The sequence below is a fragment of the Corvus hawaiiensis genome, chromosome 2, assembly GCF_020740725.1.
Source record: "Corvus hawaiiensis isolate bCorHaw1 chromosome 2, bCorHaw1.pri.cur, whole genome shotgun sequence".
NCBI lineage: Eukaryota > Metazoa > Chordata > Aves > Passeriformes > Corvidae > Corvus > Corvus hawaiiensis.
The window spans coordinates 91,892,947-91,904,423 of record NC_063214.1 but is presented as its reverse complement, the minus strand read 5'-3'; the positions used below and the strand labels follow the sequence as shown (position 1 = coordinate 91,904,423).

Below are 11,477 nucleotides of genomic sequence, written 5' to 3'. Positions count from 1 at the left end.
AGAGGCAAGCCCTTCAGTCCCAGCAGGGAACCCTGGCTTTGTGAGAGATGCATTCGCAGAGACCTGGGACCTAACTGGTCCTGGCTCCCTCACATCCTGGTGGCCCCATTTTCCCTTGGGGCTGCAGGTGTAGGAGTAGGACCATAGCTCATTAGCTGCCCCCTTCTCAGCAGCACTGTCACAGTGGCTGGGTGGGCACAGCCCTCTGCTCACATCCACCCTTCTGCCCTACTTCTCCCACTCACTTTCTGGTGCCAAGGGGAAAGCCCCCTCCACTCCATGGCCAAAGCTGTCCACCAAACAGGCTTTCTGGTCTGTTTGTACCGATCTGACCCCAAAAGTCATTCTGAACTGGAATCACCTTCTGTTCAATTTCTGGACAGTTCTGCTGTGCATCCAGTCATCTGTTGCTCTCTAAACTACTGTATGTGTGCAGATGGATCTGTGTATTTTTGAGGACCATTTATCTAAAGCAGTCTTCCACGTTGTTTTATTTTTCTTCATTTTTTCGTTCTTCTTTTTTTAGTATCTGAAAGGTGACAACCCTGGTTCAAGTGGGGAAGTGGTGGAAACCAAGTTTTATATTGTACCCCTTTCTTTACATGCTGCCTCTTTAGATTTTATTTTTTCAGACATGGACCAATCATTTCTGATCCATGTTAGATATATACTCAAAGAAAGTACCATCATTTGTAGCAAAATGACAGAAAATGCCAGCCCCTGACTTGCTGAAATATTTTTGGATCTGTGGTTAATCCAAACCATGAAAAATTATTACTTTTCTCTTCACTTAGTGTGAGAATGAGGAAGAGTGCAGAGACATCAAGAAGACTCACGTAGAGCGAGAGAGCTCTTCACGATTAGCTGCCTCTGCCCAAAGCATCACAACAGCAAATCACTGCAATATGAATGAAAATAGGTAAGCTTTTTCCTTCTTAGTTACCACTGAATCATACAACTAGTTCCAGTTCATTGCCAGGTGTTATTTTTTCCTTTAGTAGGATTTATTTTTTAATTATCGCATTTTATGTTGAAAAATTACCCACTGCATTCTCTGTTCTTCTGGTTTAATAATCAAATTAGCTCCTGACACATTCACGTATGTGCATTTTTGTCCTATTGTACAAAGAAGTTGTGAGCTCAAGTGTGAGGCTCAAGGCAGTGCAATTGTCCAAGACATTCCCTAACACTGTGTTTTAGGCACCAATTCACATATACAACCATCTTATAGTCCTTTCATATAGTGTTACAAGTTTCAAGCTTTAAGTTTGACTATATAAATAGAAGTATGTATCAGTTCTGTGGAAAAGATTGAAAAAAATATTCATAACAATGCCTGCAATACTCAGTTCCAGAATATAGCTGAGATCCAATATTTTTGAGATTACAAGCATTCCATTCTGTGTAATTAGTAAGTGTTCTAGGACAAGGAACTTAGACTTTTTAAAAAGTGAGATTTTCAAAGGATATAGGGCATGAAACAAAAGATGAATATTAAGCATTTGCTGGCATGGTTTATGCACACAGAGCCCTATCAATGTCAGAGCAATCATACTTGAGCTTCTCTGGGGGCTTCCAGCAGTCAAACTTAGACACGCTCCTTTTCAAAGAGTTCAGCTGCCTGCTGCTTGGTACATGCTGGTCATCAGTATTTTTTTTTATTATTATTATTTTTCTGGTAGTATTAGGGTACTTCTTGGGGTGAAACTGCTATAAACAAAGAAAATATTTGTATTTATTGTACTAGGCTTTTCTGTTGTACCCATCTTTGATGAGATTGAGCAATTCTTGTTATTAATACTGGAAAAAATCCCAGAAAAAAATTACACATATAGTGTTTATTCAAAAATACACATTAAATTTCTTTGTCTTGACATGTCACATACATTTCATAAAGTGAAAACAATGCCCAGAACAGTTCCTTTCTTGTGGGTGGTTGCATGCAGACATGCCATTCCTGTCACCGCCGTGCCATATGTTTTATGTTGCATTAATTTTCAGAGAGTGGCATGGCTGTCTTAGCTTGCTGTGTCACAGGGTTAATTCTGTGCTTCCTGGAAGCAAGACGGTAATTTGTGTTTTTCTTGACATTATATTGAGTACTTCCGGTTGCAACTGTATATTAGAGAAACAGAGAATTTCTGAAATGTACATTTGCCTCCTAATTCTTTCCTGGTTTGCTCTGCTTCCAACATGTTTCTGTGGTTTGTGCTAGTGTAGGACATGATGTCAAATGCTGATATTCCCACAGCTGAGGAAGGGCTACTGAGGCTGTAGCTAGATATCGTGACCTCCTGGTCCTCTTGCAACCAGCATCTGCTCGTGCTGGCACATCCCCCCTCCAGTTATACCACCATAGATGCCTCTGAAGGGGTTCCTGTAAATATACTCAAGAAACTTGTTTGAAACCAGAACTCTTTATTTTTTTCCTTTTCATTTTCCATCTTCTTTTTTCTTCTTTTGCTTTTCCTTTCTCTTTTCCTTTCCTTTTTTCTTTTTCTCCTCCTTTCTCCTTCTCTTTTTATTTCCTTTTTCTTTTTGCATTTTATCTTTCTATTTCTTTTTCTCTGGTTTTTTTCTTCTTTTATTTTGTTGGGGTTTTTTTGGCAGAGTAGTATAATTCATCTCCCAGTAAAGCCACCCAGACAGTTTTGGCAGCTCAGCTGAGGGCTGATAGCAATGAGAGGAGCAAAACCACCTTCAGCCATGAGCATTTTCTATTTTGGAATTACAGTCTGAGATGCAGACTAAGTAAGGTCCTGTTTGACAAGAAAGGCTGTAGGCTCAGAGATACCCCAGATCTCTTGCACCTGTATCAGATCCACAGTCTACCCATTCCCAGCGGATGAGAGCTCTGAGACTCTCCTCTGCTGCAAGTTGTCCTGCATGGCTTCTCAGTATAAGATGTGCTGCTGCACTTTGACTGCTCACAGTGTGTTCAGGTGGGCCCTACTCAATGTCCAAAGGCCATGTAGGAGGTGTGCAGCACAAGCAGAAATTTCAGCTACTCCTCACAAGCTCAGGGCCAAGCTTTTGAGGCTTGAGTATACTTCCAAAGAGCTGTGGCTTCCCTTGGATGCTTTAGGCCTACGCTTCAACAGTGATGTATAAACATGAGTAGCCAAGGAATGGGTATATGTTTGAAAAGAGGAAAAGAAATGACAACATCAGCCTGCACATTCAACATAGTGCTGAAGATCTTATTTTTCTTAGGGTGAGAAGAAGGGCACGGTTGTCCATCTTACGCACTCTGAGTCTTGCTTTTGTAAACACCACTGGTCATTAAAGCAAAACAGTTGACCTAGTGTTTTAAAGGTACCACGCTGTGTGAAACAGTAAACGTTCTGAATTACGATTCATGGCTTCTTTTACAGCTACTTTTTAAAGACTTGCCAGATAAATGGACAAATGTATGATAAGAGCACATTTAATTAGCTCTGTTCCCTGAAATTATGTGCAGAAATGAAGTATAGTTTTTACTGTATTCTTTTTTGCGATTCCATTAAGTGTATATTGTCTGATACAGTAACTATAAAGAAGTGAGAATTGTCCATAAAAAGTAATAGGCTGAATAAAGGGGAATGTGACAAGGAAAGGTATAGTGTTAAAATTGTCTTTCTGACCTTAATCGCAGTTTTAGTCTTAATGCCAACTGTCTTCTTATAAAAACTTGCATTTTTTGTGTGTTGCTTGAAGATTTTCAGCTAAATATTTTCTTCAAATTAGTGCATCTGAAGTTTATTTCTGGGCATATTTATATGGTATGTCTGACTTCTCATCCAAAATCTCTCCCAAATAAATGAAAGCTGAAAATACTGTCTGTGTTACAGCTTTCTGCTTTAGAAGACAGAGCAGCTCACATTTCTCTGTGTCTACTGTTTGCATATGTTTCCTTTTGTCTGCATTATCAGCCTATCTTTCTTTGTCTTCAAAGTCTGTATTAGATTAGTATAAACACTGCTACCAAAGGCTGGGCATTGAGCACAAAGACAAGCCAGTCATCTTTAAATACATTTCCTGTTTTAGTTCACATATGGTTTTATTGCCACAGCTTATAAATTGTCACCTGTAATGGTGAAATAAGGCTCCATAACCTGAACTTACATTTCAGAGCCTAATCTTCATCTCCAGCTATCCCTTAAGAATGGTGAGCAAGTAGCCATTTATCTCTGTATTTTTTTTCAAGTACTCTGATACAGACTTTATATTAACTTCAGAATGACAATTTGCCTTGAAGGGAAAGAGAAGAAACACGATACAAATTTGTAAATGAACTCCTGGTCCCCATACTGTAAGCTCTTTTCCAGATACCAATAGACTTTATCCTGCCAGCAGGTTTTAAATTCAAAGTTTTGGTAATATATAAAACATTTACCTTTCTCAAAGCCAGCTTTGTGACACTCCATTACTGTAATTTCCATTTCCAGCTTGGCAATACCAATAAATAAAAATGAGAAAATGCTTCGGTCACCCGTCTCTCCCCTCTCTGATGCATCAAAACACAAATATTCCAACGATGATTTAACTTCCTCCAGCAGACCTAATGGCAGCAGTCTATTACCTTCCATCTCCTCCAGCAAAAAACATAAGGGTGAAATCCAGTCACAGCTACATCCCGGAGATTTCAATGTAAGTGTATGCTGTTGTTCACAATGTAAAGCTTAGCAGTATATTTTCCATTTTGTATTGCAGTCTGTGATAGTTTTGCAGAATGCTATGCAAAAAAAAAGTTGTAATAGTTAATGTTATTTTCTAAGTTCAGCTTTTCTGGTTTGGAGTTTAGCAAGGCATAGAAGAAAGCAAAGAGGTCAGGCTGTAAGACAGGCAAGTAACAAAGGCTACATAAGCAAAAGGTAAAAGCTAATGGCCCAAAACAAATGCCTTTAGTCCTCCAGAGCATTGCTTGGGCATGATGCAAGCCCCCTACATTCATGGTGCATAAGGCCCCTACTGTATAAGGGCTTACTCAGCCACTGCCTAACCATGTGTGTGCCTACAAACAAGTTCTTCTACCTTTCTTAGAACAAACTTCCTCAGATTCTACTTATACCAGTGAACAGGTTAACACCAGCCTCACAACTCAGTTCCATCAAAGCCCAGGTATTCATATCCTTATCAGAGAGTCTTGCTCACACTAATTGTGCCCAGAGCACTCTAGTACAGCCAGATAAGGCTGTACTACAACACTGCATTGTGGCCTCTGCCTTCAGAGCACAGGAGACAGAGGAGGAGATGCTGCCCCCATTTATGCATGAGTTCTGTGATTAGAATGCTGGAGTAAAGAGCCTGTTAGCTCTTTTGATTGAGGAAATTTCCGTCTCTCATCTCATCTTTCAAAATCATACCCTACCCTCCAGCCTACAGGATACTGAGAGTGGATGATCAAGGGCAGAATACTGTCACCTCCTCCCTATGACACTGTTCTGCTTTGTGTGAAATGCCTAAAAGAAGCAATTTGGATACCATCATCTTGATGCCCACTGCTGTAGCTTCTAGAGAAGCTGTTAAGGCACTCTGCTGCCCATGCTCCTCTCTTTGCTACAAAAGCTATTCATGGTTTTTATTCTGTATCTATTTGCTGTGTTTGTTATTCGATATACAAGAGGCTCCCAAAGCCTAAGTATTGGTGCCTAAGCACCTTCTTGGAAAACAAGCAACCTGAAATGTAGCAGTGGCCTCTTCCAGCAACTTTTGCTGTGGGGATAAGTGGCCTCCCTCTATCTGTGAAATATATATGTTCATACTTAAATAGATTTTTTTTTTGAGAGTGGAGGAGGAAATAGTAAATATAATCTTAATTTTGGATACATTTTCAAAAACAAGTTACCATAATTTGTGTTTTTTAAGAATATTTCACAGATGCTTTTGGTAAATTGAAAAAAAAATTACATAAAATATTCCAGTAAAAAGGCCTTTAACATATTATAGCTATTCATTTATTTTTTCATTAATTAAATGTAAAGTTCTAAACATTTTAACTTCTAAAACATAAATTTGGAAGTTTATAACCCATTCAGAATTATAATTATGATTCTTCACTGGATATCTTGAAAATAATTTAAATTCCTTCACAGGCAAACGTGCTGGAAATCAAAAGTAAAAGATGATTGCTTTATGATCCACACCCTTAGCAAATGCATTTCACTGAGATTTTCTGCATAGCCTAGCAATGCACCATTTGGTCAACATTTAACAACCTTTGCAATAAAATTCTTATGTATCTGGTTATTCATCTGAAAACTTTAGCCTGATGAGCTGATCTGGATGTGCCATATAGAAGATGAGAGCTCATGAACTATGAATGTTAAACTTAGCTTTGTTTTATCCCATCTTCCCAGCTGGCACCTAACTGGCAGGCCCAAGTGGTCCTTCAAATTTCTGTGAAAAACTGCAAGCAAAGCTTGCCCACGATGCACTTTTATCCATTTGGGCTTTTTTCCCCATGTCCCTGGTGCCTTTCTGCCTGTCACCTGATGATGAACAGCATTTTTTGGCAGTGGTTATCAAGCAAAAACAACCTGGGGCCCTCTGTTTTGCACTATACCAGTGCACAGTAGCCCCCACAGCAGGTCACTTGGTGGGCCAAAGGTCCTCAGGAGACCACATCAAGAACAGGCCTGCAGCTGAGGGAGTGCATGAGACCCTGCCGAAAGACATGCTTCCACTGCAGCACAGAGAAGTGATCTTTGAAGCTTACCAGGGGTCCAGAGCACAAAGAAATCTGGACTACAAATTCAACCACAGGCACATCACCAGTGTAGTGTGAAACAAGTCAAACGTGAGCCATGCTCTCCTAAGCAAGGTACAATGCTAGGTTGGAAGCTGAAGGCAAGAGGTTTAACTTAATCTTCTAAATGACAACACATCTATTCTTTAATTATTTCACTTACTGTGTTTCAGAGTATTTTGATAGTTACTAATAGTTTAGCTCAGTTTCTGGTGTATATCATATTGAACTCAAACCCTTTACAAAGTGCTCTGAGCAATGTCTGTGAATTCATGTCCATCGGTGACAGGACACTTACACATACTCCCTGCTGAAATAGCAGGAAAATTAGCTTCCAATTTTCAACACAATGTAAAGACGCTCTGGTTTTTGTTACTTTTTTTTTTTGAAGTTAATAGCCAATTCCTAAATGTCTTATCTACTGTTTGTTGTCTAGAAAGCAATTCACATCAATTCAGAAAACGTTCTTCTGTGCAATAAGCCACAGTTCCAAACAGAGCCTTGGTCACCTCTGTCCACCACACCCAGGGACTGCAGAAAAACAAAGCTTATCTTCGATGATATGTGAGTACCTACGGCTTTAAAATAAGAAAACAATAGCATTGAAAGAGAGGAAAATATAATTGGTCCAATTGGACTGAGACATTGCCTGACGTTTTATAGTAATACTCATTGAGAAATGAATGAGAAATACTATATAAAACCTTCATTTTTCATCATAAGTCTCTAACCACAGAATTGTAGAATTCATAGAATCATAGAATGGTTTGAGTTTAAAGGTACCTTGGAGATCACTGAGTGCCAATTCCCCTCCATGGGAAGGGCTGCCACCCACTAGACCGGGTTGCTCAAAGCCCCACTCAGCCTGTCCTGAAACACTTACAGGTATGGGGCATCCACAACTTCTCTGGGCAATCTGTTTCCATGCTTCATCACCCTCACAATAAAAAATTTCTTCCTAACATCTAGTCTAAACCCACCGTCTTTCACTTTGAGTCACTCCCACTTGTTGTGTCACTACAAGCTCTTGTCAAAAGTCCCTGATCATCAGGGAGCAGTGAGGACTGGTTGTTCCCTAAAGGACAGGGAGCCAAGAGCCAGGATGCAGAACACAGCTGGCAGGGGTCCAGTCCCACAATGCCCAAGCAAGGTGGGCAGAGCAAGCCCAAGGTTGGAGTCATCCCTGCATCCCTGAGCCTTGATAGCTGCTGCTGTCATGGCTACTGCTGCTCAGCTAAAGGTATCACAAAGGCAGAGGAGCAGGAAGCAGCAATGGTGAGCGTGAGCATCTGGAGAGATACCTGGCCCTCGCCACTTCCACTGCATTCTTCACACATCCTTCGCTCTCCTCCTCTTAAAATAATTTAAGCTTGTAACTGTCTTTATTTTTGGTAAATTAAAATAGTTGGTTTGTTCCCAAGGTCATTTAGGACATAGTATTATTTAGATAAGGTGTAATGGTGAAACTGAAGGTTGAAATTCTAGTGTCTAGAAAATCTAGATTCTTTTTGACTGGTAATGTTATGGCCTGCAAATACTGGTGTTTGCTCCTGGAGAATATAGAAGAGGTTCTGTTCAAGGTATGTCTCAAACTGCATGAAGCTCTGAGCTGTGTGACCTTGACGTATTTTTCATATTCCCAGACTTTGACCCATGACATCTCAAACTCCTTTTTACCAAAGGAAACCCTGGGATAACAAACAACCTGGTTTCCTTAGGAACTGCTTTCTACTAGAATTGGATTTTAAATATTTTTATTATTATTATTATTACTGCTGTTGTTGTTATGCTTGTTCACACTCTCTGGTCTCAAGGTTAACCAGAGAGACAGCAGCCTCTCATAAAGAGGAACCACGTTTGCTACTATAAGATGTAAATAATTCCTGTGGACTTAAAAAGGATGTAACTGGTTTGTATGTCAAGAAAAGAGGACTGGTGAGATTAATTTTTGTATATATTCATGGCAGTCATAAGCAGTTGTAAGCTGAATAAATGTAATCAGTTTTTCCGCCTCTTTTGGAGAAAGCTCTCCCCTGTGTATGTATCCTTATTCTCCCTCTTTCTCCACTTCCCTCCATGTTTTTAACTCTCCTGGTACACTTATTCAACAATATCCATTGAGGAAACATGAAACTTTTTAGAAATACTAACTAACTCTTCATATCTCTTAAAATGCTCTATCATCTGTAATTTACTTGCAACTGCTCAATTTTTCTGCAGTTTAAACATGTACATACAAGGCAGAAAGGTGTCAGAGTGTCTGATAAAAGTCAAAATTGTAGGATGTGCTCATCTCTGGATTAGAAAAAAACATAGTCGGAAACAGTTACAACAGAACTATTGTTATCTTCATCTGATTTTCCCTCAAGCTGCTGACAAAAAAAAGGGGACTGGTTTGTTTCGCTTTCCCCCTAGGATATAGTCATCTGCTTTGGTCACCATCTTTATCATCTGAGAGGCTTTTATTACTAGCTTTCTCCATTAGTGATACAAGTGATTTCTCTGGCAGGCATCTCCAATAAAACTGTTTCAGCTTTTCAGAGAATGATACAATTAAATTGTTCATGTGTAGTGCCTTTTGTGTAGAATATCCCCAAGCAACTTGTAGACCACTAAAAAAAGTCTAAAAAGCCAAAAAAGATAAAACATAGAATCAAATATGTCTTAGTTTGACCTTAAAAACCAGAAACAGTTAACTGCCTGTTGTGCTAACTAGAGGAGGGAGGTTGTCAAGTACTGCAGTTGCCGTACACAGCTTGTAGCTGGGATACACCACCAGAATACCAGCTTCACTGGATCTTCATTCTGAAATTCCTGTGCAGAGGAGTCACTGAATTGTAGCAGATTAGACTGGCTGCAAATGTTAAATGTCAACAAATTTGACTCACATGTTAGAAAGATCAAATTAAACATGGCAGCCAGTGCCTTTCAGATTTGTATAGCACCACAGCAGAGGATTTGAAGAAATGCAATACGGTGGGTCTAAATGATGTAGTAATCCTAATGGCAGCGTTTGTCCTAAACGATGCCTGTGAAGTATTTCATCTCATAATCCATGAAGTTCTGAATTACTGTAATCCAGCCATGGCTTTAAAGTCTTAATTTTAATCAGACTCTAAAGTTTTTAAGAGACTAAATCCCTTATATTTGATTTAAAACAACAACTAATTTTTTTGACCAGTCAGTGTCTCTTTACTTTATTCTCAATTTATTTTCTCCTGATCATTGACAACAGCTGTCACTAGCAATAAATTGGAACACAAGTAGGTCAGTAAAAAGTATATCTTGCTTGGCAGAGTGCTGTATACACATACACTGCAGTATAACAGTAAATATAGCTAACAGTCTTCAAAAGACAGGCAAAATTCTACTTCCCCTGGTTTGCCATTGTTTGCTGATGAATCTAGATATACTTGGAGGTACTCAGCATGTCACATGTCAGTGACATCAGTGCTGTTTCCAGTAGTAATTTTTAGTAAGATTTCCTGAATTTTTGGCAATTTCTGGCTCCACAAACAAGGGTACATAATAATGCTTCAAGCCGTATAGAGTCATTCTGTAATTTCACTGAATAACAGAATTCCCAATAACTGCATTTAGGAACAAAGTCTGTTGTCCTTAAAGTGCTAGGTATAGACATCCTATGGGTGCCCAAGGGCACCCTTCTCAAAACACTGCATATGTGGTATAAAAAAAATAGTAGAGCATACCCAGCTTTCTTTATAGCTAAATCAGAACATGTTCCTCAGGATTATTTTCTTACTTGCATTTTGAGTTATAATTTCAAACTTGGGGTGTCATTTTTCTTCACTTCCATTTATTTTTCTTTTTTTCTTGCCTTATAGGAGCAAGATAATACATCTTCTACAGCATTCTTTTTTAAGTTCATATTGTGTTGAATGTCTCTTTCACCTTTATAGATTTAGGTGCTGCAGACACCCATCAGCTTTACATTGTCCAAGGGATATATCCTGCGGTGAGATAGAATTCCCGTGTTTGTTTGTCAAACAGTAAACCATATACCCAGAAAATACTCACCTGTAAAGGTGTTACACATAGAGCTTATGAGAATAACTTCTTGGCACCTCTCTTTGTTTTGACTTGAACCCCAAGGGTCTCATTTTCAGTCTTCTCTTCCTTGTTATTCCTTCTCAGAGTGGAAAGGAAAAGGTGCTCTTGGGTTGTGACTCATGTATCTGGAAGTGATCTTACTTGAATTGTTCGAAATGCCTCAAGGATTCCTGGAGTATTAAGAGGTACTTTTGTAGTGTTGAACATATCCTGAGGAGCACAGTTAAGGAACAGAGTGGCTCCTCTTTCTTCTCATCAGTAGTCTAGAAAATAACTAGTCAGACCAACACCTACTACACCAAGTTCCTTACAAATTCATATGCTTACTTTGGACTGCTCGCAGCTTCTTGGCTTTAGGGGATTTCAAAACTTCATCTGACCATCCCCAGTGTTCCTCTTCTTCCCTTCTTACTCATGGCACTGAATTTTCTCACATGTATGCTGACCATGAGAAAATAACATTAGAATCTTTGTTTCAGGATCCCCTGCCTCTTTCAGAGTAGGTACCCCATTCACTGACTCAGGCTTCGCAGGTACTGTCACCCAACAGTATCACGCACACCTTGTCTACTCCCTCATCAGAGCTAGAAACATCAGAGCTGGCTGCCAGGTAGACCCTCTCCCAGAAAGGTCTTTCTGCCTTTGCTTTTTGGATGCTTCTTGAGAATTCAAGGTGCCG

At 39.5% G+C, this 11,477-nt stretch overlaps 1 protein-coding gene across 2 annotated transcripts in view; it reads left to right on the top strand.

The window, feature by feature from the left end:
- Positions 1-11,477, top strand: part of AFF3 (AF4/FMR2 family member 3) — a 318,584-nt gene that overhangs the window by 282,204 nt on the left and 24,903 nt on the right. For both annotated transcript variants that reach the window (XM_048325652.1, XM_048325642.1), the window contains exons 12-14: positions 795-919; positions 4,428-4,629; positions 7,164-7,291. In XM_048325652.1, the coding sequence (XP_048181609.1) occupies positions 795-919; positions 4,428-4,629; positions 7,164-7,291 (455 nt within the window). The remainder of the gene's footprint in view (positions 1-794; positions 920-4,427; positions 4,630-7,163; positions 7,292-11,477) is intronic.